Genomic DNA, 22,389 nt, shown 5'->3' with positions numbered 1-22,389 from the left:
AGTGACTGTTGATCCCTTCAACTAGCACATGTACGGGGTCATTTTACTGTGCAAGATGAAGAAAGGCCATTAGCAGTGCACACTGCCTAGCATCACTGGGAGCCCGATTCTGATAGATATTCACTGTGTTTGACCTGGTATCCTAACTTGTAGTACCCCTGGGTTAATTGACCTCCAAATGAGCACGTATGCTGTGTGTATTTTGGAGTTCCAAGCAAAGTCATATCTGCCATAAAAGCTGCTGCACCAAAAACTTCGTGCACTACTGTTATTACATGAGTGAATTGAATCCTGCTGCAAATGCTAGCCTGATCCCAACTCACACAGATGTCAACAGAAGAATAGTAAAATTCTTGACAGCAGACGATATTGGTGAGGGAAAATGCAGAGAATGTTTTATACAACCATTAAAACAGTTACTGCCCATTTATAGTCAAACAGTAACATGAAAGATGCATTCAATGACCTCCACCAGATCAAACAGATAGCTGACTCGTTGATCTTCCCAAAGCCAACTAGTGTTAAGCCAAAACTAACATGGTATTTTCTCAGTCCTATATTTTCACTGACTTTCAGTTATTGATTTTGTTGTGCATTTCTTAAAAAGGGTTTTGTCCATTGTCCTTTATGAGTCCACATTAAAACAAGTTGGACCTGTCATTTTCGTATTGCAAGTGCCTGACATATTATCAATCAAATATGCTGTAGATAACCTTATTGTTTGTTGAACATTTTAAATATCTCTAACCTACACTCCAATCACCGCCAATCTGGTGCTTGATAGAGGTGTTTAAGATGATAAGAGGCATAGATCAAGTGGACAGTCAGAGACTTTTTCCCAGGGTGAAAATGGCTAACATGAGGGGACATAATTTTAAGGTGATTGGAAGGTATAGGGGATGATGTCAGAGATAAATTTTTTTACACAGAGAGTGGTGGGTGCATGGAACACACTGCCAGCAGAGGTGGTGGAGGCAGATACATAAGGGACATATAAGAGACTCTTAGATAGGCACATGAATGATAGAAAAATGGAGGGCTATGTGGAAGGGAAGGGTTAGATAGATCTTAGTGCAGGATAAAATGTCAGCACAATATCGTGAGCCGAAGGGCTTGTACTGTGCTGTTATGTTCTACGTTCAATCCCCATCACAAAACCATCTGAGAAACTCTGTTATAAATAGCTCCTGTTAAGCGTCCCACTGTCATCAGTTTACAATTCCTATTTAGCAACTTCAAGCTCAGGTAACTAGAGTCACAGTGTTGTACAGCACAGAAACAGACCCTTTAGCCCAACCAGATGTTGTTGCACTTGTGTTTTATTGGCATTGCATTAATCTGTGCAAGTGGAGTGAATTGCATCACTTTCCTGATGTGGAACAGTTTTGGGGAGTCAGGAAGTGAATTACTTGCTACTGAATGTCTAACCTCCAATCTGCAGAATTTTATATAGCTGGTCCAGTTAATTTTCTGGACAGCAGTGCCCTTTACAATGTTAACAGGGGGTAATTTAACAATAACAACACTATTGGTAGAGGGATACAATTGGACTCTCTTGCTGCAGTGGTCATTACCTGGCAATTACAAAAGCACAAGTGTCATTGTTGCATATCAGCTCTGGTGTGAATGTAGTCCAGATATTCTTGCATAAGGACACACACTGTTTCATCATCCAAGTAGTTATGAATGGAGTTGAACAGCATGCATTTGTCAGTAAACATGCTCACTTTTAACCTTATGGAAGCTTATTGATGAAACAGCTGAAGGTGATTTGGCCTTCTCAACTTAACTAGCACATCTGCTGACATGATTGGCTTCTGACCATTACAATTACCTAAGTTTCGTACAAAGTCATAATCAGTTCTGCAGTGAAACCTAAATGAGCATCAATTGTAAGTGCCTCTTGATAGCATTGTCAGTGAGCCTATCCATCACTTGGTCAGATTGATGGTACCACTTTTTGTAGATGGATTCTTGTGTGATTTTTCCAATCTGTTGGTTAAATTCCAGTGTTGTAGCAGTACTGGAACAAATTGACTAAATGCGGTGTTAGGTCTGAGCACAAGAGTTCAGCACTACCAATGCTTGGTGTCCTCCATATCCTTTACTGTATCCAGTAAGCTCAGCTGTTACTCAATATCACATGGAATGAATTGATTTGGCTGAAAATTGCCTAAGATGGAATACAGATTTAACACTTCTGGCTGAGGATGTTGCAAGTGTTTATCATTGGTCTTTGCACTGGCACACTGCCAAACTCAGGGATGGGTTACTTCCTGTCAGCTGTTTAATCACCCACCATCATTCACGACAAGGGGCAGTTACATAAAGATGCTGAGCTTTATTCACATGCATAAAAAGTACAAATGCTAACATTTATTAACAGCCTAGTTTCTGTTCAGAATTCTAGAAAACAAACTTATACTGGTTTCTTTACTTCAGAAGCAGGGAATTATGACTGGTGCTTTCAAGGGTTTGACAGCATAACTTACTTGAAACCATTTTACAGTCCTCATCAGATATGGAGACTTGGTAACAGTCTGGACTTTTGATCTATGCAGCTTTTCATCAGTGATTTTAAAATACTCATTGCTTTACAAATTTAACTGAATTTTAGTTATAAAAACAATTCAATTTTAACATTGGATGCCTTCTCAGGATTAATCTGATGTGTTTAACTGCTTTGAGAGACCACTTTGGAAATGTCAATTTGCAATGTTGCCAGGAGCGTTACTGTTTCAAGATTATCATGTGATCCAAATGCTTGATTTGCCGAGACTCCAAGAGGAGGGATGCTTGCACGCAGATGTACAGCCTAAAAGACAAGTGAATTTCATGCTTCTCAGTGATAGTTTTGGAAACCTTTGTGGATCAAGATGACCGTAGCAAATCAGCATAAGTGTTGATGCTACAAACCTAAATAATATCCTTGTTCTGATTAGTGGCATGTAATATGTGTTCCACACAAATGTCAGGCAACTTTCCTTCGATATCCATTGGCATTCCTAATATCATCTCATCAAATCCCCTGTGATTGCTGTTTCAACTGTTATTGATTGGCAGAAATTTAACTGGAACAGCCCATAAATATTATGGGATTTAAAGAGAAGATCAGGTACTGGGTGTTCTGGAGTGAGGAACTTGTCTTTTGATGCATCTGAGAATTTCCATCATCTACAAGGCATTTTAGAATTGTGGTAGACTATTCCCCACCAGTCTAGTGGAATGCAACTACAAGAAGACTCTAGGAATTTGACTTTATTTGGGATGAAGCAAGCTGCTTATTTGGTACCCCGTCCACAACCCTAAACATGCACAGCCTTCACCACCAATGAACTATGGCTGCAATTTACCACAATTTAAACTGATTACTTTCTTTTATACCACTATTTTCTTCTTTAAATCTCTTATGAATACAGCCAAGACAGTTGTGCTAAACTCTAACAAGCTTTAAATTCACCCACCAACTCCTTCCGACCTCTTTACAGCTTCCCATGCATATATGGAATGCCACAGAGTTAGAAGTGTCCCTTTGTCAATGGAGGGAAATCTCCACCTTCCCAGCTGGACAAATAGATCTCTCAGCTCTCCTCTGAAGGCACCAGGATGCTTCCAGGAAGTATCACTTCTGGTAGATTTAAAGCCCGTCAGAAAGAAAAGAATCACCAAATTATATCAGTCTTTCCACAAAGGTCAGATCATGCCTTTCCCCAGTTCAACAATAAACCTCACATCCTCCGGAATACTCATGGTGTTGTGTTCAGAATCCTTCAATAATTCAGACTATAGATTATGCCAGATCCCTGGACCTTTCCCTCTACTCTGCAACAATCACTTGACTTACTTCCATCTTCTGAACTATGTTCACCTCCAAGACTAAACTCCATGCATATTGTGGATTCTAGAGCTGATGCTATACTAGTCAACTTCTTCCTCAGTATGAAGACCTTGGTAAACTGAGATGTCCTACAGCTCTTCTGCCTTGAAAATTTTGGCTACTTGGAGCCTTTAAACCTACAAACTCCCGCACACTGATTATCCTCTCATATCAAGACTCTGCTGCTCCTGTGACAAAACTCAAGAAACCTTGAACTAGTTTCCAATATTTTCCTCAGCCTCATCCAATCCTATCTTTTAGGATCATTCTCCTCGCTCTGGATTATTGATAGTTCCCTTCAGTCCATCAGCTCTCACTCTCTGGAACTTTCTCCCCATTAATTTGCTCTTCTCTGCCCTCTAAACCCTGCAGACTATGGGAAAGAAATCTTTTATATTTGCAAACATGAAACACAAGTGAGAAATCTGCCGTGGGTTGTGCACACCTCCAGACATTTGATGAATTGCAGTGGTGAGTATGCTTGGCGCCCAATGCTACTTCTCATGTTTAGTGCTGCTGACTTAAGATGAATTTCTCTTAGTCCTTCCCTCATTACTTCATTCTGATCACAATCTGACTCTCTCACCTGTAAAACAAGACAATTCTTTTTTTTTGGGGTGGGGGGTGGGGTAAGCCACATAAACACAAGGCACCCAGAAAACAATTGTCCTTCAACCTACCTTACCTAAATTACACTTGAATAATTCTTCCATTCATGTTGTCAATATAACATATGCAGCATAATAAAAAGTAATGGAAATATATAAATTTAAAATCAAGGTAGATTTAATATAATCATTCTTGCATTATACGGATAAGGAAATCTTAATGTTCAGCAATGGAATATTCAAAGTTTTTGACACTTGGGAATTTTCGATTCAACCAGAGTACATGATATTGCAAAACACAGCTCCTGTTACACCATTTGTCAACTGTAACCTCAGTAAAGCTCTGTCTCTATGTCTGGTGATATTTTTAACTAACCTTTGCTATTGGGCATGGCTTCAGCATTAGCTGAATTTGAACATGGGTTCCAAAGGTACAGTAAGTTCTTTTATCTCCTGAGATACCCAACACCCAAAAGAAAAGGAAGGGATATTTCAGCATTTAAAAAGAATTTTATTCTGAATGCAATTTGCTTTTCAATTGCTCAATAGAAGAAAGTCAAGCTCTAGTGAGAGGGAAGCAGAAAAAATAAATCCTCCCCTTCCCCTTCTATCCCAACAATTTTTGTTACCTCTGCTCAATCTCCCAGTCTTGATGCACACTGAGGGGTGAGGGCACGCAGACCTAGTTTGTGCAGTAATCTGGTAGAATTGTAGTAATAGCCTGAAGAAACCAACCAGCAGCTAACCTGCATGTGCATGATAATTACTTTGACAGCACAGCTGGGATGCTTCTCTCACTGATGAACACATTCAACCACTTGAAGCTAATGGAGAACTTTCACTGGAGTATGGCCTCCAAATAGGCATTGCTGACACAGTCCTGCACCTGTGCAGAACTCATCAATTTTTTTATCTTCACTACTAACTTCCACCCTGCCCTCAAATTCACTTGGACCATTTCTGAGGACTCGATCCCCTTTCTGATCTCTCTGGCTCCATCTCTGGAGACAATCTATCCAGTGAAAAAATGCCTCCATTTTACTGGGTTATACACAATGAAATTATGATCTGCCTGCAAGAACAATGAATTATGGAATGAGAGGCCTTCGGGTTAAAAGACATAATAACTGCTGGAGGAACTCAGCAATATCAAGCAGCATGTGTCGGAGAAGGGGAGGAGGAGGAATTGTCGAGGTTTTGGGTCGAGATCCTGTATCAGGACTGAGTTTGGAGAGGGAAGATAGCCAGCACAAAATAGAGGGGGAGGGTTTGAGACAGGGACTGGTAGGTGACAGGTGGACTGAGGAGGGATGAAGGATGGGCAGATGAAGCCAGAGTGGGAGGGCTAGAGTTGGGAGACAGAGGCAGGTGGGTGATAGGTGGAAGCAGACAAGGAAAAGGGCAAATAGAGCCAGGTGGGGGGACGGAAGGGTGGAGGTGGAAACAGCCACTGGGGGGTGATGAGCAGGAACACAAAGGGCTACTAGTGCTGGAACCTAATAAGCAAGGAAGGTGATAGTGGAAACCACATGAGAGATGAGGACAGATGGAACTAGATGGGGAAGGGATCTGGTGGTTGAAATGCTTTCGGGTTAATCCCTGCCAGTGTATTGGTTAACAGGAAAGGCAAGACCATCTAAACAGAATAGGCAATGAAATATTGGACTCAAAAACCCTCATGATGCAATCTTCGCATAACCCCTGAAATGCATCTGCTGTAATTCTGTAACAATAACTCCACCAGATTTGCAGGAGTAGGAAGGTGTTGAATATTTATCAGGCAAATGACTACAGGTACTACTGCCATCACACTTTCAGCTGGACGAGCAGGCACGTGCTATGTGGTAAGAGGGCATCTTTGGACGTTGAGAAGGCCATTCAGGTACCCTATCACCAGTAATACTATCCCCCAAAACATGCAGCTTTTTACAGACCCTTCAAACCACCACATCCATGCTGTCAACCTCTCTCAACTTCACCAATCTCTGAAGTTATTCTCATAGTCATCGAGTTATACAGTCTTTTGGCCCAACTCGTCCATGCCAGCCAAGGCATTTTCCTGAGCTAGTCCCAGTTACCTGCATGAGGCCCATATCCCTCCAAAAACTTTCCTATCCATGTACCTGTCCAAATGTCTTTTAACATTGTAATTGCATCTACCTCTACCACTTCTTCTGGCAGCTCATTCCATATACTCACCGCTCTCAGTGTGAAAAGTTTGCCTTTCAGGTCCACTTTAAATCTTTCCCTTCTCACCTTAAACCTATGCCCTCTGGTTTAAGCCTCCCCTACCCTGGGAAAAAGACTGTGACCATCCATCTTATCTATGCCCCTCATGATTTTATAAAGCTTTACAAGGTCACCCCTCAGCCTCCTTCACTCCAGGGAAGTGAAGTCCCAGCCTATCCAGTCTCTCCTTATACGTCAAGCCCTTCAGTCCTGGCAACGTCTTTGTGAATCTTTTCTGCACCCTCCATCTCAATCACATCCTTCTGCACATGCTACTCCAGCTGAGGACTCAACATCTTATACAGTTGTAATGTGACGTCCCAACTCTTGTACTCATTGCCGTGTCTGAAGGCAAGTATACCACTTGCCATCTTCTTCACCTTGTCTATCTGTGTCATCTCTTTCAGGCAAATATGTACTTGTACCACTAGATCTCTCTGTTCTACAACACCCCCCAGGGGCTGTCGTTCACTGTGTTTGCCCTGCCCTGATTTAACTACCCAAACTGGAACACTTTGCACTTGGCCCACTTCCCCAGTTGATTTAGATCCCATTGTAACCTTAGACAACCTTATTTATTATCCACCACACCACCAATTTTGGTATCATCCACAAACTTACCAATTATCCCACCTATATTCTTATTAAATCATTAATATACATGACAAGTAATAGTGGACCCAACATTGATCCCTGTGGTACATCACTGGTCACATGCCTCCCACTGAAGAAAAACACTTCACCACCCTCTGACTCCTTCACTAAGCCAATTTTTATCCAATTGGCTAGCTCATCCTGGATCCTATGTGATCTAACCTTCCAGACCAGCCTATCATGCAGGACCATGTCAAAAACCTCGATAAAGTCCATGCAAAGTCTACTGCCCTGCCCTCCTCAATCCTTTTGATCACCTCTTCAAAAGACTCGATTAAGTTTGTGAAATACAGTTTCTCACACACAAAGCCATGTTGACTATCCCTAATCAGTTCTTGCCTTTCCAAATGCAGGTAGATCCTATCCCTCAGAATCCCCTCCAGTCACTTTCCCACCACCGTGTTAGGCTCACCAGCCTGTAGTTCCCTGGCTTGTTCTTGCAGCCCTTTTTAACTAAGGTGAAACATTAGCCACCCTCTGGTCTTCTGATACCTTACTAAGGATATAAAAATTTCTGCCAGGGCCCCAGCAATTTATTTCCTGGATTCTGACAACATCCTAGGATACACCTGGTCTGTGCCTGGAGATTTATCTACCTTGATGTGCCTCAATATCACCAGCACCTCCTCTTTTGTAATGTTGATATGTTTCAGGACATCACTGTTCTCTTTCCCAAATGCACTGGCTTATATCACCTTCTCCACAGTAAATACATATGGGAAATATTCATTTAAGACCTTACCCATCTCCCGTGGCTCCACACACAGGTGACCACACTTTTCCTTAAGGAGATCTATTCTCTCCGTAGTTACCCTTCTGCTCTTAATATACTTGGAGAATCTCTTAGGACACTCCTTATCTGCCAAGGATATCTCATGTCCCCTTTTTCCACTCCTGATTTCCTTAAGTGGACTCCTATATCCTTTATAGTCAAGTGTATTCTGATACACTTATGTATGTAACTGTAGTGTGATATATCTCAATTGATTTATTTATGCAATTATGGTACAAATAAAAGTACAAATGTCTTTACCACCTCTGTTCGATGAGAGAGGAATACAACATTATGTAGTCAATGTACTTTTGAAAGAGCCGATCTACTTGTACATTTATAAGTCCTTGCACTGATTGTTTTGTTCAGGCATTAATTGGTTCAAAGACTGTGTCCTCAGGGTTCACCAACAGCCCATCTTGATGCTGCTGAGAAGTCAATAGGTCTTCTCATTCCAACTGTCCATCAACTTGAGCACCAGTTGTAGAGGTGACTAATTGCTTTGACCACATTGTGACTGCTCTTCTGTCTGGTATTTCTATGCAGTGGCTGCCTCGATTGCAGCAACAGATGCTCCTTGAATGTTATCCATTGTGACTGCTGGCACCTGTGATCCTCCAGGCCTGTGATCTGCACCCACTGCTTCAGCAACACTGGAAAATCCTTGTTCCCTTCAAAAATAAATATAACTTATCTAGGGTGAAGAACTAATGCTTTACTTGTAACACTCGTCCTGAGGCTGCAAAGTCATAACACGTTAGCCTAGAAAAAAACTTATATCTTGGGACTTTGATACATGAAGCCAAAATACCTAACTGATCCAATTTATTCTTCAAATTTCAGTTAGTACAAGAAAAATAAAAGGAGGGGATGGGGGGGGGGGGCACTGAAAGTGGGGAGCATAGTAGCAGTGCAGCAGGCGAAGAGAAAAATGTAGAGGATAAATAAAGTCCAGTGCACAAAGCAGACAGAGGCAGGTTTGGGAGTATGGGAGGGGTGGCAGGCTCAGCTACATTTACTTTAATGCAAGGAGCCTCACAGGTAAGTCAGATGAGCTTAACCAGTATGGATCAGCACTTGGATCTATGATATTATTATGATCATGGAAACATGTTGAGGGAAGGGTAGCACTGGCAGCTTAACATTCTGGGGTATAGAAATGACAGGTGTGACAGAGGCAATACAAAAGAAGGGCAAGTCGCATGACTGATTAGGAAGAACATTTTGGCAATACTCAGGATATCCTGGAAGGATCTGTCAATGAGGCCAAATGGGTAGAACTTAGATATAAGAGACGGTTATATTATAGGCCTTCCAAAAGTCAGTGGGAATTAGAGGAACAGATATAAAAGCAAATCACAGAAAGGTGCAATAACTATGGGGTTATTGTGGGAGATTTTAACTTTCCCAATGTTGGCTGGGATTGCCTTAGTACAAGGGGCTTAGATGGGATGAAATTTGTTAAGTGCATCCAAGAAAGTTTTTTCCAGACAATATGTGGATAGTCCTGCAACAGGGCAGTACTCGACCTTAGCTTAGGAAATGAAACTGGACATGTGGTGGAAGTGTCGGTGGGGGAAATCTTTGGGAACAGTGACCATAATTCTGTAAGTTTCAAGGTAGTTATGGAAAAGGATAAGTTGAAGTCTTGAATTGGGGAAAGGCTAATTTCAGTAGTGTAAGAGAGGACCTGGAGACAGTAGATTGGGAGCACATGCTATGGGTACAACACCGGCAGACAAATGGGAGCCTTTGAAAAGAAAGTTTGTAAAATTATATTAATTTTGTAAATACACAATATGGGACATTCATTTGTCATTTGCTCTATGTAGCATTACACTTGCTTACAAGATTTACATTGTCAACATGGCATCTGTTTTTTCTTTCACATGCATTCCATGAATGATGAGTCTGAGATGGCTTTTACTCAGGTTCCAAACCCTCAAATGTGCAGTGATGGGAGGGTTCTAAAATTTGGCCTTTCCCCATCGAACCTTTACAGTGGGAGAAGCAAGCTTTAGTGTGTCCCTCAGCATGTCTCTCAACACATGGTTGTGGAACATTCCTTACAATGGAAGACCAGCAAGTTTTGTGCAGGCTATAATGATCCTTCACGAACTTGTTGATCTTCCACGCCCTAGCAACATTTCATTGCGTTAGTGAAAAATGAGTGACATTGGAACAGTGGGGAAAACTTACTTTAACAGTTGTTCTAATTCACGTTTGATTTTGGCTACCACAGGAGGCCCTTGATATGTAAAGGCCGTGTACAACTGGATCAAAGTTGCTCCTGCCCGTATCTTCTCAAGGACGTCAGCTCCGCTACTAATTCCGCCCACCCCAATAATAGGAACTCTTCCTAGAAAACAAAGCACGACAGCAATAAGGTCCATCAAATATATACATGTTACAGGATACTAACTTTATGTCATACATTGCAGTGACTATACACTGACAATTCTCTGCCATGGTAGTAAGCCCAGGGACTTTATTATATAAAGTCAAATAGACTGAGAGAAATAAAATGTTCCAAATACATCAACCATCGAAAGCATTATCTTGTACTCTTATACAAGTTAAAGAACCTTCAGAAATTCATCTATTCAGTAGCTAGACATAAGATTGGTAATCATGTGCACCACATTCAATCCTCTGTGTCATTTTAGCTGATCTTGTTTATGATAATACAGGGGGAGTTTGGGTCCGGGTCCATGTCCCAGGTTTGCAAAGGGATTGCACCACCTTCATTATTATACCACAGGTCTTGCTGAAAGCTTAAATGTGTGGATGGTGGGTCAAGACCAGTTCTGATGGCTCATAATCAAACCTGCTGATAATATTTTGTCAAAGATCACACTTGAACAAAATCTAGTTAAGTACTGGAAAATAACTAGTATTGTGGAAACTGCATGAAATTATCCTCAAAGGGAGTGGGGGGAAAAATGGACAAGCTAAAAGAAAATGGCATCAAATGTTCTATGTGCTATCAAATTTTTCAATCTCCACCCCTTCGGACCTCCTCAACGTATGGCTAGAGATAGCTGGATTAGTTTAAAGTGGCAAGAACTTTGAGTTAAGCTTTCCATTTCATTTCAAACCATTTTGTAGGTAATTTCCCGGATTTTTATTGGGGAAATTACAGAGTTGGAAGAGCAAATCTCTCTCTCTAGGGTGGATTTTACTTGGACTCTAGAAATGAAAGGATGGTTTAATATGAAGATTGTACACAACCCGAGAAAATTGTATGAGTACTCATCATCACTTTGTACCCAAGAAGAGGAGGAACAGGTTATAGCATAAGATACACTTATAGAGAATCTATATAGTGGAAACCATACCACCATTGGCCGCTGCCTATTGCTGAATTAACAATGAATTATTTAGACCCAGCACATTCTAAAGTAATTAAGTGGTTCTAAACTTTAAGTTCACCAAGACTGAATATCTAGTCACTGTATTAAATCATGCACAATGTAGTGTGGCTGAGAAATACCTTTGGTTAGGGAATACATCTCATTCACAGTTTTTGTAGACATTTCCTTGAGTGGTGCTCCACTTAAGCCACCACCCTGAGTCTGTAATGGGTCCTGAAGAGTCTGCGGTCTACTGACTGTCGTGTTCGTCACAATAAGACCATCAACCCCCAGCTAGAGAGTGAAACAAAGTACATTGATGGGAAGGTTATGCTCTGGAGCTGGATAATCAGGGTAACACATGACACAGTGGACCCAATCCACCAAATGCTCTCCCACATTTCACAAAACACAATGAAACAAGGAAGAAAAAAAAAATCTAGCTTCAACCCCTGAATGGTGAAATACAAAATTAACATCAACTACATCATAAGGACAATAGCTTATACTGGGACCTTCATACAACCATTACCCCAACAGAAAGCTAATTTTTCCAGTCCCAATTTAAAAATCAAAGGAAACCCAAAGTCCTTGAACAAATTGGTTCATTCCACAGGCTGTGAATCATGATCCAGCTGTGCATATGGAAAATAGTCCTGCGACATATCAGCTTCAGTCACCTCCCATCATGTTATCCTCACCTCTGTTACGACACGGGCAATATCTTTTTTATCTTCAGCTGTCAGGTCTGGAGCAATTTTCAGAAGTACAGCTGGTTTCCGATTGACTTTCAGGTGATCCCTTTCCTTCATTACCTAAAAAACAAGAAAAGAATAACTGGTACATAAATCACATCCAAGTCTGTGTTATTAAAATGGTGGACACCAAGTATATTAAGTGCACAAACAGATCACTGCTGTGGAGATCATCGACCACACATTGGCCAGGCATAGCAGTAAATACAAACCACCATTGGGTGGAGATGAATAACTATAAATTCTGATAAATAGAGGATTTAAATGCTTGATCAAACATAAAAAAGATGAGAAAATCTTGCTGACCTTTTCCAACAGGCTGCGGAGCTCCTCCTTGCCCTGAAGCGCTCTTAAACCTGGGGTGTTGGGACTGGACACATTCACAACCAGGTAGTCAGCTAATGGGCCCAGCTCTCGGACTCCTTCCACATAGTCAGATGCAGCATCCCTAGAGAGCTTGTTCTTTCCGAGATTTATACCCAAAGGTCTCCCCCCTTCAAAGCAAAAATAATTTCGACAAATTGTGTTTCCATTAGGAAATTGCTTTATAATAGTTGAGAGGAGTTTCAATTTTGAAAGTTAGACAGAAGGCTGATGCATTATTGCTACACAGTTGTCAATTATTTATGAAGAATTGGAATTCAACAGGCTACAAAGTCGTAGAAATTTGTCCATTAACATCTAGGGGGAGAAATTTGCTTTGTGGTCACAGACACCAAACAAATATCAGAGTATTGGCTGTTGGCTGTACTCGCTTCCTGCACGTGAAGCACTTGTAACCAAAGACAAATTTTTCCCTAGAAGTAATTTTATTTTTCTTCAACAATCCTCCAAAGTTATATGGTAAAAGAACCAATACCTGGTGTTGCAATTCCAGATAATGTCACTGAAACCAACTTTTTAATCCCTATGAAGCTCTTTATCTCTGTATATTTCATATTTGATGAAGTATTCAAGGGATGAAAGAGAGAGGGACTGCATAACTTTATTAATCTGAACCCCTAAAGAACTGATTTTGCAGAAGCACTAAATCCAGTCTAAGAGTAAAGAAAGAACCATCTTTTCCATTCTCCAGATATCAATCAAGATTTTTACAACACTAGGTTAAGTTGAAATTAATCCTTTAGTAATTTAAAATCATTTCACTTTACAGGAAAAGAAAACCATTGTATTAAGGAGCCAAAAACAAAATTCTTTGGTGATCTTGTTTGAGGAGTAAGCAGTGGTTAAAGGACCCCACAGCAAACCTCCTATCCTATCTGATCTGCAGGGTCTTTCCATCTAGTACCTAGGTATCCTACCTAACTAGCTGTCTCACTTGACAAGCCAAAAAGTCATGCAAGTTGTTTTGTTTATGTCAAATACCCAAAGTGTCAACATTGGGTTTTAGATATCAACAAACAGCTAAAATTACAGGTCAATAATCTTTTCATTCTGATAGAGCATCCGCACGTAAAACATACTTTCCACAAATGGGGATTAATCTCGTGAAGATTTCCCACCTATTTAGCTCCTTGCTTGAGACCTACAGCTTTCAGTTACTGTTTAACCAGTCAGTCTGTAAAATTAACAGAAATCTGCTGTCACCTTCTGGCTAGAAACTGAATTGCTCCCAGCCTGTGTAGCATATTTTCCACAGAACTATTGAAAAAACTTCACAGTCCACAGAGAGATTCTGCACAGACCAATGTGAAAAATAAAGCTAAACAGGGTTCAGAAACGATCCTGTGCCAATTAAATTAAACAAGGAGTAAAGTATATATGATAATTAAGTACAAATTAGCTCCCGTGATCAAACTTTTCTCATTCTTACCTTTCGTAAGCTGCGCCTGAATTTCTGACCGAGCCTGAAGCCTTCTCTGGACAACAGCAAGCCCATGACTATTAAAGCCATATCTGGTTTTGAAGATAATTAAAAAGACATCTAAAAAATAAGTTAATGAAGAAAAAAATGCAAAGCTTTAAAATTCCTCCCCTCCCCAGGAGATTTTCCTGATTCAATGCATCAGAAATGCTTGGAGACTGACCCAGGGTCATGTATTAGAGGAAATTTTCACCCACATACATGGGCATTTCTCACCCAAGCAGAGTCAGTGGGGGTATACACACCTGGACCGGATATTGATGGCCATCTGCAATCTATGATGAAATGTCCACATACAGTCATTGGGGAATTCATCCAGGAGTAGATACAGGAAGAGATTCCCAATCCCATGCATGATCAATTCATCTTGAGCTCCAATATTGCAAAGAAGGACCACATATCAAAATGTATTGTCAAATGTATTTTCTCTCATGCACATTTATCTCCCACACCCACACCCCCCATTCTGCTTCTCCTGCCACTCACCTACATGAGAGGCATTTTACAGTGGTCTTTTAATCTACCAGCATGTCTTTGGATTGTGGGAGGAAAGCAGAGCTCTCAGGGGAAATCCACACAGACACAGGGTCTTTCAAACCCCACCTTGCACAAACACACAACTTCTACAAACTACAACACAAGTATTTGTACTCATGCAGTACCTGTTGATGACAGCCTGATCTGTGTCCAGTCTGAAGACCCTGGGTCTGGGATTACCATCCTGGGGTTGTGGTGTGACAGTTCCCACCTCCACAAATCCAAACCCCATCTTGTAGAGGCCATCCACTGCCTCCGCATGTTTGTCAAACCCTGCAGCAATTCCAACTGGGTTCTTGAATTTTTGGCCAAATACATTTACCTCCTGAAACAAACTAACAGTCAGTGATCACTGGTGAATGGGACAAACTCAGCGGTGAGTCGCAAAAATTATTACACACAGCAGGGAAGCTAGTCCTCCAGGATCGTCCTGGAGTATCCAGGATTTATCTCCTGAAAACTGCTGGAGAGGCATTAAAATAAACTTTATTAAATAAAAGTGATGAAACCCTCAGTAAAGCATCCACACTTGGCAATTCTCCATATAATTTGTCATTATCCCAAGTGTTATTGCTAGGATGCCCTTACCAATAACCTGCATTAGTCATTGCTTCTGCTGTAGATATTTCCAAGGACACTATTTCTCATTTTTGCTTCCTTTCCTACAATCACTTACTGTCAGCTGCAGTGATGGACAATAATCGAGAATTTTCAAAAGACTGTGAGCTTGGCTCAGCAGTCAATTTTCCTCTAAAGTATTGAGAAAAGGTGCAAGTTGCTTTTCCAACATGTCCAGTTACTGAAGAATTTTATGTATTTGAATACAAGTTTAAGTTTCAATCACTATGAGCACATAGTTGGCACTTAAAGAAACTCTTAGATTGAATCAGTGTTTCAGAAGACAGAGTGAAAAAAAAGCTGAAGTTAGGTAGTCTTCTCCCAAGCCCAGATGGTAAAGGTTGGTGGACATTTTCTGACCAGCAGGAAGATGAATGTCAGATTCCAGTGGTTCTTTATCTGCTGCTTTAAACAATGTTGCACAGAGATAGTAACGTCATATTGAGCCATGCCATGAGCCAAGCTAATTTTCTCTCAATTAAAATTGAAACTGAAAATTTTCTCAATGTTCACAAATAATGCTAGCTCCAAAAGCATGGAGCAGACTGGTGACTTGCAAAAAAATATGTTTGATTACAATACATTCATTGCAATCTCTACCCTCTTCCATCAACAAAGTTAGTTATATTTTACTTCCTTTGCTAATTTTTGGGAAAAGGTGGCAAATTTACCCACTTTAAACATTCTGTTACTTTCTTGGCAGGAAAAGTGAAAAGAAGGATTTATACGCTGTACAAATGAAATAATTTAATTTACTAGGCAAGATCTTTTAGCAATGATAAAACAGCATAGTTATTTCAACAAAATATTCATAAAGAGACAAGCCTATGAGATTAATCAACATGTCAAGTTCTTTAATATAAATTCTCCTCAGATTACTCCCAAGTTTTAATAATGCAGCAGCAATGGTGGTTGTGGAATAGAGGGCTGGATAAAAAGCAGTGCAGTAACTTCCTATTTATATTTCTAACAAAAATATGGCAGATGGAATTCAACCCAGATAACTGTGAAGTGATACACTTCGGGAGATCGAATTTGACGGCAAAATACAAGGTTAATGGCAGGACTCTTAGCAGTGTGGAGGAACAGAGGGATCTTGGGGTCCACATCCATAGATCCCTCAAGGTTGTCGCACAGGTCGATAAGGTTGTTAGGAAGGCGTACAGTGTGTTGGCCTTCATTAGTCAGGGTATTGAGTTCAAGAGCCGCGAGGTGATGTTGCAGCTCTATAGAACTCTGGTCAGACCACGCTCGGAGTATTGTGACCAGAACTGAACACTTCATTATAGGAAGGATGTGGAAGCTTTAGAGAGGGTGCAGAGTTACCAGGATGTTGCCTGGATTGGAGAGCATGTCTTATGAGGATAGGTTGAGTGAGCTAGGGTTTTTCTCTTTGGAGAGGAGGATGAGAGGTGACTTGATAGAGGTGTACAAGATGACAAGAGGCATAGATCGAGTGGGCAGTCAGAGACTTTTTCCCAGGGCAAAAATGGCTAACACGAGGGGGCATAATTTTAAGGTGATCGGAAGAAGATACACGGGGGATGTCAGGGGTAAGTTTTTTTTTTACACAGAGAGTGGTGGGTGCGTGGAACACACTGCCAGCAAAGGTTGTGGGGGCAGATACATTAGGGACATTTAAGAGACTCTTAGATAGACACATGAATGATAGAGAAATGGGGGGCTATGTAGATAGATCTTAGAGCAGGATAAAATGTCAGCACAACATTGGTGTGCTGTAATGTTCTGTGTTCTAAAATAGGAGGAGGCCAATTGGCCCATCGAGTCAATGTTGGCTCTCAGAGCAATCCTGTTCTCCCACTTATTTCCTGACAATTTATTGGATCACAACGAGGTGGGTCATTGTAAGACCATATGCAGTAAACCCAAAATAATTTTTGAAAAGCCAGTGAATGTTCTGGGTTCACCACTTATTACAGGTTGTCATCTCATGGTTGCTTGGAGTGCTTACCAGGGCAGAAGAATCCTTGCATTTTGAATGAGGGATTAATCCCCAAGAAATAAAACGGACAGCAAAAGTATGTGCTGTTTCTGGATCCAGAAACCTCTGTAGTGTAGGCATCAGGTGGTTAGCGTAAAATTTTTCATCCCCAACTGCAGTGCAATAAGCAAAAAACAGACAAGTGCCACTGCCCAGCACCTGAACAGCCTCTTTCAAACGTCTCTGTAGGGTAGAGAAAATATAGAAATTAAAACAATAACTGGAGAGCACATCCCTCCTGCTAGTAACTAAGAATATGGCTTCCAGTGATATTTATTTCTGGACACACCCTACATTTAAACAGCATGTGGATTAATATTGTAGAGAACATCAGGAAGGAAAAGGAAAATTTAGGCATGGTTCAGCTCAGCATAAATACAACTCTTTTTTTTTACCATTCTTCCAGCATGAACATAGACAAACTGCTGGCAGGATTCTCAGTGGCAAGGCCTTCTGCATTGTAAAGGCCTGGCATTGCAAAGGAATATTATGTAGGGCACTCAAAACACTGGCCCAGATAAGGAAAATATATCGTCAGTCAGTTAAGTCACATCCCCTAACTTAGCCAGATCTGTCAATAACTTTTCCCCCAGGGTGACACTGGCTAACACAAGGGGACATAATTTTAAGGTGATTGGAGGAAGATATAAGGGGGATGTCAGGGGTAAGTTTTTTTTTTACACAGAGAGTGGTGGGTGCATAGAACGCACTGCCGGCAGTTTGTGGGGGCAGATACATTAAGGACATTTAAGACACTCTAACATAGACACATGAATGATAGAGAAATGGGGGGCTATGTGGAAGGGAAGGGTTAGATAGATCTTAGAGCAGGATAAAATATCAGCACAACATTGTGGGCCGAAGGGCCTGTACTGTGTTGTAATGTTCTATGTTTTAAAATCACACTGAAAGTTTCTAAGACATAAGTTTAAAAAAACTTCTTAAAAGTTTTAATGTTAATTTGCAAGTTAACTTAGAGTTAAAAAGTCTAAAAAGCATTTCAACATTATGTACAACTTTACGAAATCTAAACTGACAAGCAGGTAGAGATTTAAACAAAATGTGGAAAGATTTAAAGGGACATTTTAAGCTAATGACATATCTCAAAATCTTTTTAAATGACCAATTCTTATATGGGCCTCTCTCCCATTAAAATCAATAGGACCTGACAAAATTTTCAGGCATGCTCATTTCATAAATGTCAGGCAGTTGGCTCATTTCCTTTACCATGTCAAAACTCCAGGGTCAGAATGTTCATACATCGATGGACATCCAGAAGTTACCATCATTTATGGCAATGGAGATGAATACTGACAGTTTCACCATCATTTCTCTACAAAACCCAGGCCAATGAGATAGCGAGGTGCTGCTGGGGCTGGACAAGTGAGAATACACTGTCAAAATTAACTTGGACATTGATCTTTCAATCAACACACACAAAATGCTGGAGGAACTCAGCAGGTCAGGCAGCACCTATGGAGGGAAATAAACACTCCTGATGAAGGGTTTCGACCTGAAACATCGACTGTTTATTTCCCTCCATAGATGCTGCCTGACCTGCTGAGTTCCTCCAGCACTTTGTGCGAATTACTTCAGATTTCAGCATCTGCAGAATCCCTTGTGTCATTGATCTTTCAATGTTTATTTCACTTCTCTTGGCAAAATTAAAGGCCAATTAGGTAAAGTTAGCAAAAGAGGAATTGATTGTCTACTATCTACAAAGCAATTGGTGAAAACCTTACAGTAAAGTATAATTGCTTGATACAGTTAAAGACTTGCATTTTGCAGCACCTCTCCTGGCTCTTTCAAAATTGCCCTAAGTACTTTGCAGTCAGTGAAGTACTTTCAATGTAAGTCAATGAAGAATGAAGGGAACCAGACAGGTCAGGTGACAGAAGTATGTGTAGGTGAACATTTTGGGTCCAGTGACCATAATGTCATTAGCTTCAAGTCAATTATGGATAAGGATAGGTCTGGTCCTCGAGCTGAGGTTCTAAACTGGAGAAAGGCCAATTTTGTGGAAATGAGAAAGGACCTAGGAAGAGTGGATTGGGATAAGTTGTTTTCTGGCAAGGATGTGTTCAGTAAGTGGAAGGCCTTCAAAGGTGAAATTTTGAGAGTGCAGAGTTTGCCTGTTCTTGCCAGGATTAAAGGCAAAATTAACAGGCATAGGGAACCTTGGTTTTCAAGTGATATTGGCGATCTAATTAAGAAAAAGAGAGAGGTGTATAGCAGGTATAGGCAACTAGGAACAAATGAGGTACTTGAAGAGTATAGAAAATGTAAGAAAATACTAAAAAAAGGAAATCAGGAAGGCAAAAAGAAGACATGAGGTTGTTTTGGCAGATAATGTGAAGGTAAACCCAAAGGGTTTCTACAAGTATATTAAGAGTAAAAGGATAGTAAGGGACAAAATTGGTCCCCTAGAAGATCAGAGTGGTCGTCTACGTGTGGAGACTCAGGAGATGGGGGAGATCTTAAACAGTTTTTTTGCATCAGTATTTACTCAGGAAACTGGTATAGGGGATATGGAAGGAAGGGAAACAAGCAACAGTGTCATGAAACATATAGAGATTAAAGAGGAGGAGGTGCTTGCTGCCTTACAGCGAATGAAGGTAGATAAATCCCCCGGGCCTGATAAGATATTTCCTCGGACATTGAGAGAGACTAGTGTAGAAATTGCAGGGGCCCTGGCAGATATATTTAAAATGTCCTTAGCCACGGGTGTGGTGCCGAAGGACTGGAGGGTAGCTCATGTTGTTCCGTTGTTTAATAAAGGATCTAAAAGTAAACCAGGTAATTACAGGCCGGTGAGCCTGACATCAGTAGTAGGTAAATTATTGGAAGGTGTTCTGAGAGATTGGATATACAAGTAATTGGACAGCCAAGGGCTGATTAAGGATAGTCAGCATGGCTTTGTGCGTGGTAGATCATGTTTAACGAATCTTGTAGAGTTTTTCAAGGAGGTTACCAAGAAAGTAGATGAAGGAAAGACTGTGGATGCTGTCTGCATGGACTATAGTAAGGCCTTTGACAAGGTCCCACATGGGAGGTTAGTTCAGAAGGTTCAGACACTAGGTATCCATGGAAAGGTTGTAAACTGGATTCAAAATTGGCTGTGTGGGAGAAGACAGAGAGTGGTTGTGGATGGTTGTTTCTCAGACTGTCTGTGACTAGTGGTGTACCTCAGGGATCTGTGCTGGGGCCATTGTTGTTTGTTGTCTATATCAATGATCTAGATGATAATTTGGTAAATTGGATCAGCAAGTTTGCTGATGACACTAAGATTGGAGGTGTAGTGGACAGCGAGGAAGACTTTCAAAGCTTGCAGAGGGATCTGAACCAACTGGAAGAATGGGCCAGAAAATGGCATATGGAATTTAATGCAGACAAGTGTCAGGTGTTGCATTTTGGAAGGACAAATCAAGGTAGGACATACACAGTAAATGGTAGGGCACTGAGGAGTGCGGAGGAACAAAGGGATCTGGGAGTTCAGATACATAATTCCCTGAAAGTGGTGTCACAGGGTTGTAAAAAAGGCTTTTGGCATCCTGGCATTCATAAATCAAAGTATTGAGTATAGGAGTTGGGATATTATGGTGAGGTTGTATAAGACATTGGTGAGGCCAAATTTGGAGTATTGTGTGCAGTTCTGGTCACCTAACTATAGGAAGGATATCAGTAAGATTGAAAGAGTGCAGAGGAGATTTACTAGAATATTGCCAGGATTTCAGGAGTTGAGTTACAGGGAAAGATTGAACAGGTTAGGACTTTATTCCTTGGAGCGTAGAAGAATGAGGGGAGATTTGATAGAGGTTTACAAAATGATAAGGGGTATAGACAGAGTTAATGTGAGTAGGCTCTTTCCACCTGGATTAGGAGAAATAAGTACGAGAGGACATGGCTTTAGGGTGAAAGGTTTTGGGGGAACATTAGTGGGAACTTCTTCACTCAAAGAGTGGTGGGAGTATGGAATGGGCTGCCATCTGATGTAGTAAATACAGGCTCACTCTTGAGTTTTAAGAATAAATTGGATAGCTACGTGGACGGGAGAGGTCTGGAGGGTTATGAACTAGGTGCAGGTAAATGGGACTAGCAGAATAACGTTTCGGCACAGACTAGAAGGGCCGAATGACCTGTTTTTTGTACTGTAGGGTTCTATGGTTAAGATGTAGTTAGTGGTGTGAAGTCAGAATCATGGATGTTAATTTATGCACAGCAAACTTCTCCCTCTCCTTCCCAATTTGAAAATGGACCAGATAATCTGTAACGCCGTGTAATGAATAAACATGCCCAAAGACCCTACTGATAATTCTCATACAAGTCACGCTATGAAACCTTTAGCAGTACCCGTTGAACCTCTGCCGGTGGAACGCCAGGCCAGCACTGGAGTACGGGCTGCACTTTGTGTTCAAGTCCCCGGGGTGGACAGAACTTTTGTGAGTCAGGGCCACCGAGTTTGTGGGGTAACTAAGAGGCCACTAAGATTATGAAGTATAGGACTGAGAGTGAGACTCGGAAGTGGAAGTCTGCAGAGCCCGAAGACACGGACTGAACCCCCGGGAACGCAGCTACCCCTCTGCCGCTACTTTCTCGCAATGTGCCGGCCCTCCTACCTGCAACATGCTCCCAGCCATCCTATCGCCAGAAGCAACTCGCCCGTAGTCCCGGAACAGGCGGGCGGGGCGATCAGACGTACGGGAAGTGGCGCAGACGCCGGGTGCAGTGCGCTGTGGGGCCAGGTGCCGCAATCGTTCACCCGGGATGCAGGGCGGAGTCGGTGTGTGTGCAGGACGCTGCCTCTGTTGCTTCGTATCTCACCTCAAATCTTGTTTCCAGTAGGTTTCGTAATTCAAAACAGGATTCCTCGTTTATTTGATAACCCAATAGAATTTAATAATTTAGAAATGTTTTCTTTAAGTATAAAATTATCTTTAAATATCATTGAAGGGGTGATCCTCAGTGTGACTGGCTGAGGTGGTAGAAGTATATTGGTTTATTATTGTCACTTGTACCGAGGTACAGTGAAAAACTTGTCTTGCAAACCGATCGTACAGATTAATTCATTACACAGTGTTGATACATTGAGTTAGTGCAGAGTGCATTGATGTAGTACAGGG

At 41.2% G+C, this 22,389-nt stretch overlaps 2 protein-coding genes across 2 annotated transcripts in view; one reads left to right on the top strand and one right to left on the bottom strand.

Moving 5' to 3' along the window:
* Positions 1-4,754: 4,754 nt before the first annotated feature.
* Positions 4,755-22,093, bottom strand: dhodh (dihydroorotate dehydrogenase). Its single transcript, XM_052028756.1, has 9 exons — positions 21,886-22,093; positions 17,240-17,452; positions 14,775-14,974; positions 14,062-14,144; positions 12,555-12,742; positions 12,195-12,308; positions 11,634-11,787; positions 10,340-10,499; positions 4,755-8,811 (listed from the first exon to the last, which is right to left on the bottom strand). The coding sequence occupies exons 1-9, from the start codon at positions 21,904-21,906 to the stop codon at positions 8,679-8,681; spliced, it is 1,266 nt and encodes a 421-aa protein (XP_051884716.1). The 5' UTR covers positions 21,907-22,093; the 3' UTR covers positions 4,755-8,678.
* The window catches only part of LOC127577468 (polycystic kidney disease protein 1-like 2), a 60,969-nt gene continuing 60,582 nt past the window's right edge, over positions 22,003-22,389 (top strand). The window contains exon 1 of the mRNA XM_052028693.1: positions 22,003-22,107. The gene's annotated coding sequence lies outside the window, so the exon portion shown is untranslated. The remainder of the gene's footprint in view (positions 22,108-22,389) is intronic.

The sequence above is a fragment of the Pristis pectinata genome, chromosome 13 (assembly GCF_009764475.1).
Source record: "Pristis pectinata isolate sPriPec2 chromosome 13, sPriPec2.1.pri, whole genome shotgun sequence".
Taxonomy (NCBI): Eukaryota; Metazoa; Chordata; class Chondrichthyes; order Rhinopristiformes; family Pristidae; genus Pristis; species Pristis pectinata.
Note: the sequence above shows the minus strand (reverse complement) of the source record. Positions and strands in the feature narration are given on the sequence as shown.

Coding starts and splice junctions, on each gene's coding strand:
- dhodh (XM_052028756.1), bottom strand. CDS start 21,906: ATGGCTGGGAGCATGTTGCAG. Junction 14,145..14,774: donor GATCAGGCTGTCATCAACAG/GTACTGCATGAG, acceptor CTTCAAAACCAG/ATATGGCTTTAATAGTCATG. Junction 12,309..12,554: donor TCCGCAGCCTGTTGGAAAAG/GTCAGCAAGATT, acceptor CTTGTTTTTTAG/GTAATGAAGGAAAGGGATCA.